Genomic DNA, 7,405 nt, shown 5'->3' with positions numbered 1-7,405 from the left:
TTACAAGAAGAGGCCCTTTGGACGCCCGTCTTACAAGAAGAGGCCCTATGGACGCCCGTCTTACAAGAAGAGGCCCTATGGACTCCCGTCTTATAAGAAGAGGCCCTTTGGATGCCCGTCTTGCAGGAAGAGGCCCTATGGACGCCCGTCTTGCAGGAAGAGGCCCTATGGACGCCCGTCTTGCAGGAAGAGGCCCTTTGGACGCCCGTCTTACAGGAAGAGGCCCTATGGACGCCCGTCTTACAGGAAGAGGCCCTTTGGACGCCCACACGATTCTGTACATGGCTGAAGGATCCATAGAACCTAAGACCCTTGGAGACAAGAGTTGGGTTCACGTTGAGGACTGAAGACCTAAACACAAAGTCTAAGGTTTTCTGAAACAGGTCCACAGTCATGGTTCCATGGTGAGGTGTCCACAGTCCAGGGCAGAGACCCTCCAGACCTGTACTGGAGACCTCAAACAACAGCAACACAAACAGATGGAAGAACTCAAAAGATCAGGTCTTCCAAGTCCAGACTCAGCTGGTCATCTGCGTGTCCAGGACAGGGGACACTCTTGAGAACAGTAATGTGCAGAATTCAGACAGAGAGGTACTTTGAAGTACTTTGTACTCAAAGAAATACTTTGAGGAGGTGTCTTCAGGTTCTGACACAGCTCAGCTTGGACTTGTCTTTCCAGGCATCCATTCACACCTGACACAGGACCAGAACAGAGGACGGGTTGGACTTGTTAGGAAACGTTAAATTCAATTCAGTTTATTTATAAAGCACCAAGTCACAACAGAAGTCGTCTCAGGGCACTGAACAGAAACATTCATATTTAAAAATAATAATTTAACATTATTTATCTGAGGAGCAGACTGCTCTAAGTTTAACTCCATCACAGAACTCTCATCTTGAGCAAGCAAGAAGGCGAGAGTGGAAAGGAAAGACTCCCTCATGAGGAAGAAACCTTTAGCAGAACCAGGCTCAGGACAAGCGGACCATCTGCTTCGACCGGCTGGGTTTGGTAGGAACAGATACACAATGGCAGGTCAAGAATCACAAATTAAGATAGAAATAGTATCAAATGAAAACTATTCAGTTTTAGCAAATAATTTAAGGAATTTGGCAGCATAATAAGCCGACACTAACTAGGATTTATCAAAAAGGAAAGTTTTAAAACTGGACAATGTGTCAGTCTCATGGACAGAAACTGGAAGTTGGTTCCACAAGAGAGGAGCCTGATAACTGGAAGATCTTCCTCCCATTCTGCATTTGGAAACTAGGGACCACGAGTAAACCTGCAGTCTGACAGTGAAGTGCTCTGTTAGGAAAATATGGAACAATAAGATGGAGATAGGTTTTTGAGAGCTTTGTAAGTTCAATTCTGGATTTGACAGGGAGAGAAGTTAAAACTCGAGAGAGATTTTCTCTCCTACAACTCCAGTTACTCTGGAGGCAGCATTTTGGATTAACGACTTTTTAAAGAAGTTTTTGGACACTCAGATAATAAACCATTGTAATAGTCCAGTCTAGACGTGACAAATGGACCAGTTTTTCTGCATCATGTTTCTAATTTTAGCGATATTTACTGAGGTGGAGGAGGTTCTAGTAACGTTTTTAATGTGGGGGATAAAAGACACGACCTGATCAAAAATAACACCAAGATTTTTAACATTAGAGCTGGAGGACAGATTAATGCATCCAAGGAGGAATAAAGACTGAAAAATTTAATTCCTAAGATGGTCCGATCCAAAAACTAAAACCTCAGTCTTGTCTGAGTTCAAAAGCAGAAAATTTAGGGTCATCCAGGTTTTTATGTCTTTAAGACATGCTTGTAGTCTCAGTAGCTGATTGGATTCATTGGGTTTCATAGACAAATATAATTGTGTGTCATCAGCATAACAATGAAAATTTATCCCATGCTGTTTAATAACTTTACCTAATGGAAGCATATATATAAATGTTTTTTTTCTTCTTCTTCGGCTGCTCCCTGCATTAAGAGTCGCCACAGTGAACTAAGTCGCACGAAGACTTGGCAGTTATTTTTACGCCGGATGTTCTTCCTGACACAACCACAGACCACCGAGCTACCACAGCCCTCTGTGTGGAGCAGAGAGCTGCTATCTAGGGTACCCGGAGGAGCAGATGGTGGGGGTTAAGGGCCTTGCTCAAGGGCCCAGAGTGGGACGAATGAGGGTGGGGGCAGGTGTGGGTGCTTCACCTACCCCACTCACATTTTTGATGTTGTCGGTACCGGGGCTGGAACCGGCAATCTTCCGATCACAGACCCACCTTCTCTAACCTCTGCGCCACCACTCCCCATTACCTAATGGAAGCATATATAAGGTAAGCGTATTGGTCCAAGCACTGAACCTTGAGGAACTCCATGACTAACTTTAGTGTATGAAGAAGTTAATTATTTACATTTACAAACTGGAATCTATCAGATAGATATGATTTAAACCAATTTAGAGCCATTCCTGTAATTCCAACATCATATTCAAGTCTCTATAGTAGAATATTATGATCAACTGTATCAAATACAGCACTGAGGTCTAACAGGACCAGTGTAGACACCTGTCCGTTGTCAGAGGCCATGAGAATATCATTAGTAACTTTCACCAGTGCAGATTCAGTGCTGTGGTGAGCTCGGAAACTCTTCAGATTATTTCTTTGCAGATGTTCATGCAACTGACCAGCAACTATTTCCTCTAGAATTTTTTAGATGAAAGTTAGATTAGATATACATATAGGTCTATAATTTTATAGGATTCCTAATTAAAGGTTATGTTTCTTAAGTAAAGGTTTAATTACAGCGATCTTAAAGCTCTGTGGTATGTAACCATTTATTAGAAACAAATTAAGCAGATCCAAGATGTGGTTATTAATTAAAGGAAATGTGTCTTTAAATATCCTGGTTGGGATGGGATCTAGCAGACGTGGATGTTTGGATGAAGCTATTATTTTTTGACAATTCAGAGCTCAACAGGACAAAAACAGTCCAAACGTAAATCAGGTTCTAGTGACATTTTTAAAGTTGTCTCATCTGACACGGAACCAGAGGCAATAGTAGGATTGTTGGTTTGAATTTGTTCCCTAATTGAAACAATTTTATTTATAAACAATCTCAAGAAGTCATCACTGCTTATAGTTGTAGAGATTTGTGAAACCTAATGGTCCTGTTGTGATCCTTGTAACGACCTGGACCTAACCCAGGATCAGAACTGAATTCTCTGAGAAGACAAGCCCGGTTGTCTTCTATAAACCATTTTGGTCCTTGTGTTTCTTTAAAGACAGTTTTATAAATGAAAGTCTTAAAAACCAGAAGCAGCCGAGTCCCTGAAGGTCTGCAAAACTGCTGACTTAAAGGAATCAAACTGTCGACTTAAAACAACTAAACATGCTTAAAAAGACGGGTCTGTCAGTAAAATATTTTAATGAAACAAAGTAATTACTGGACGTACATCTACAATTAACAACACATAATTCAAGATGGCTGCCACAGCTAATCAACCTTTATAAACTCAAGAATGGAGATAACTCCAACATGGAGCTAAATTTGGGTTTGGTAGCTGAGAGTCGTCAACACAGACACTCGAGCTCTCTGGAGGAATGCCTGTCGCCCACCACCCTACAGACCACGGCGGCCATTTGAACTGGATTGACTTAATGAATGAGTGTTTCATTCAGATCAGTCCTCTGGTTCATGAGATATTTTGCTAACAGACATGCAGTTAAACCCTAATGTCCCACCTTTTGGCAGCTGGCGATAATAAAAATATAATTAAAGCGTAAATTTCTGACTGAACGTATTTAAATGATGAGAATCAGCACCTCCAAATCTGAGGTCATGGTCCTCAGTCAGAAAACGGTGGATTGTTCTCTTCAGGTCGAGGGTGAGGTTCTGCCTCAAGTGGAGGAGTTCAAGTGTCTCGGGGTTTTGTTCACGAGATAGGGTGAGAAGTTCAGTTATCAGAAAAGACTCAAAGTAGAACCACTGCTCCTCCACATCAAGAGGAGCCAGTTGAGGTGGTTTGGACATCTGGTAAGGATTTCTGGGCGAGGTGCTTTAGGCATGTCCGACTGGGAGGAGACCCCGGGGAAGACCCAGGACATGCTGGACAGACTACGTCTCTCGGTTGGCCTAGGAACGCCTTGGAGTCCTGGAAGAGGTGGCTGTGGAAAGGGATGACCTCCCTGCTCAAACTGCTGCCCCCCGAGACCTGACTTTGGAATAAGTGGAAGATGATCAATGAGGCGCTATTTATAAGACAGTTCTGGGTTGGCAGGCCTCAGACTGATGAAGTCTTTTGGATGGAAGACAAAACGTTTCCCAAAAAGAAACTGTCCTGATGACACCAAAGTTCATGCTCCAGGTAAAAATCCAACAATGTTCAGTCTGGTCAAGTCATGTCCAGACATGAATTAACCTTTTTGGTGATTTATCTACCTGGATGATTCAGCTTACAAACTTTTTTCGGATTTAAAATATTCACCACAAACGGCTTTTATTTTGAAACCCGATTAGGTTGTTTTGGTGTTTTTATTTTGACAGGGCTGTGACCGGAAAACCGCGTCCACAGAGCGGAAGTTCGTCTGGAGCTAACTTCCTGGAAATAAACGTCAAACCCACCGGATCTACTCCACCGGATCGATTAAGAATCTCAATCGTCTGATCATTCCCACGTATCTTTGTTTTTCCAGGAGTTGAACCGAACCGGTACCAGAACCATCTGCCGTAAAACAACTCTCTTTGCTAATATAGCATCTGTTAGCTTAGCAGAAGCGGTTCGGTTTAACCCAAACTGAACGGACCGGTTCTTGCACCATGGGAGCCCACCGCAGCGACGGAGACCGGGACTGGCTGGACCAGGACGGACCAGAACACCCGGTCCAGAACCCGGTGAGAACTGCAGCTAACGAGTTAGCTCCGAGTATAAACAAATGTCTGTGTTGGTGCAGGACCTGGTTCTGTTTAGTCCGAGTCCTGTTCGCGGGGTTCTACCTGGAGGGTTCTGTTCGTCTGTAGAACCGAGTTCTTGATGTTCTGTGTGCAGAAGCCGTGGAACCTGATGATCAAACACCGACACGTCCAACGACGAGGCCGCCGCTCACACACCACCGTCAGGTCGGTACCGGTTCTGTTGGGTCCACCGGGCCCGGTCAGTTTGGTTCTGTTGGGTCCACTGGTTCCGGTCCAGTCCCATCCGGTTCATTCTCCTTCCTGTGCAGCTTCACGGATCCTCAGGTGTCCATGGACCTGCTGAGGGCGGTGCTCCAGCCCAGCTTCAACGATGACGTCATGGCAGTGTTCAAGAAGTACCAGAAGGTCAGAGGTCACGGTGGGCTGTGTGTGTGGGGGGTGCTGGTGAGTGTGACCAGGTGTGACCAGGTGTGTTGTGTTGCAGTTCTTTGAGAAGGCGGCGCAGAACGTGAAGGACAACATGGGAGACGACGTTCAGACGGATCAACTGATGCGGGAGGCCTGCAGGAACGCTCTGGAACATGTGAGGTCACTTCCTGTTTCTGACCGCACGCAGTGAAGTCACTTCCTGTTTGTAAACTCCATGTCCTGTGAATGTACACAGCATGGAAACTTCCAGAATTCCTTAAAATAAACTTTTAATAAAAATAAGACACGTTCACAACCTCCCTGCAACAGAGGAGGCGGGGTCTGTTGGTCTCACCTGAGCATGATGTCATCACCAGGCCAAACAGCTGTTTCCAGAGGTGGAAGGGAAGAGGGTGGGGCCAGACGTCACCTTGAAGGTAGGAGCCCTCAAACCAGGCCATCACATGTTGGCTGTGACCTTACCTGGTTCTGATCCGGTTTTGTTCTGCAGAGATCCAGACCTGCTGATGATGACTGTGGTTCTGGTCACAGAGGAAGCCCACTGCCCAAGAAGGTGAGGAAGGATCCAGGTGCTCTTCACCTGGGTCTGATCAATCACTGGTTCAGAAACAACTGGACTCGTGTTCTGAAGACGTTCCTCTTCATCACGTCTGCAGTATGTGGAGCTCAGCTTTGAGAGTTCTGGTTCTGTTCAGAGATCAGCTGCAGTCTGGTCCATTCCAACACACAGACCTTCTGTCATCAGAACTTTAAGCCCAACATGTCCCACAAAGACAGAAGGAACAGAACCACATGAGATGCATGGTCCAACACTGGACAGCATCAGAGGTCCACCAGCACCTCAAGGACAAGAGGCTGTCTGCTGAGGACCAGCAGGTCCAGATGTTGGACAGAGAGGACAGATGTTTTAGAGGAGGAGGTCTTAGATTTCAACTTTCTAAAACCTACAGAGCATCTTCAGGCCTGATCCCAGGTCAGCTCCAGTCCAGTTCACACCTTCATGCAGGTGACCCAAACTTCTGTCAGAACCCGGCAGACGGAGAGCCCAACGAGCCTCCACTGTGAGGGTGAGTAGTTACTGTCTAACCTGCAGCTGATCTCTGAACAGGCCTCACAGAGCTGAGGGCTCCACACTGCAGACACTTTAGACCTGATGGAGAGGAACGTCTGCAGAACACGAGTCCAGTTGATTGTTTTTATTGATTGTGGTTTTTTTTTATTGATGACTGTGATGAATCTTCATCTGTGTTCGATGGTTGTGTCCTCAGAGGAAAAGCCGCCCGGGTGCCCTCCTCTCCTCTGATCGATCTGTGACCTTTTCTCTGTGAGTATCTAATGACATCATCATGTCCAGGTAAATCCGTACACCTGACTCGTCTTTCTGTCCTCAGAGTGAAGCCAAAGTCTGAACCAATCAAGAGGGAGGGGCCAAAGGTGAGTCTTACTCGCCTGCTTACAGGTGAACTGGCAGCAGGTGTTTTTTTTTTTTTAAAGTCTGATTTTCAGAACATGTGGAAAAAAAATGAACAACACAAACAGAAAGGCTGGTGCCCTGCACACAAGTCACATGTCGGAGAGTGGAGAGGTCCTCCCCAGCTGCCATCTTGTTCACTGTGCCCACCTGTCCTGAGCCCACCTGTCCCTAAACGCACCTGTCCTAAACACACCTGTCCTGAACGCACCTGTCCTAAACACACTTGTTCTAAACACACCTGTCTTAAACACACCTGTTCTAAACGCACCTGTCCTGAGAACACTTGTCCTGAACACACCTGTCCTGAACACACCTGTTCTAAACACACCTGTCCTAAACACACCTGTCCTAAACACACCTGTCCTGAACACACCTGTTCTAAACACACATGTCCTAAACACACCTGTCCTGAACACCTGTCTTAAACACACCTGTTCTAAACACACCTGTCCTGAGAACACTTGTCCTAAACACACCTGTCTTGAGCACACCTGTCCTGAGCACACCTGTCCTGAACGCACCTGTTCTAAACACACCTGTTGTAAACACACCTGTCCTGAACACTTGTTCTAAACACACCTGTCTTGAACACA

The 7,405-nt window shown here is 45.7% G+C and overlaps 1 protein-coding gene across 1 annotated transcript in view; it reads left to right on the top strand.

Moving 5' to 3' along the window:
• Nucleotides 1–4,569: 4,569 nt before the first annotated feature.
• Nucleotides 4,570–7,405, top strand: part of LOC119412674 (deoxynucleotidyltransferase terminal-interacting protein 1) — a 6,831-nt gene continuing 3,995 nt past the window's right edge. Inside the window, exons 1-8 of the mRNA XM_037679709.1 lie at nt 4,570–4,888; nt 5,043–5,113; nt 5,218–5,314; nt 5,394–5,492; nt 5,695–5,754; nt 5,829–5,891; nt 6,607–6,662; nt 6,730–6,772. Coding sequence (XP_037535637.1) covers nt 4,814–4,888; nt 5,043–5,113; nt 5,218–5,314; nt 5,394–5,492; nt 5,695–5,754; nt 5,829–5,891; nt 6,607–6,662; nt 6,730–6,772 — 564 coding nt within the window. The 5' untranslated portion in view covers nt 4,570–4,813. The remainder of the gene's footprint in view (nt 4,889–5,042; nt 5,114–5,217; nt 5,315–5,393; nt 5,493–5,694; nt 5,755–5,828; nt 5,892–6,606; nt 6,663–6,729; nt 6,773–7,405) is intronic.

Source organism: Nematolebias whitei, chromosome 7 (assembly GCF_014905685.2).
Source record: "Nematolebias whitei isolate Nwh7 chromosome 7, NemWhi1, whole genome shotgun sequence".
Classification (NCBI taxonomy): Eukaryota; Metazoa; Chordata; class Actinopteri; order Cyprinodontiformes; family Rivulidae; genus Nematolebias; species Nematolebias whitei.
This window is presented reverse-complemented; position numbering and strand designations above follow the sequence as displayed.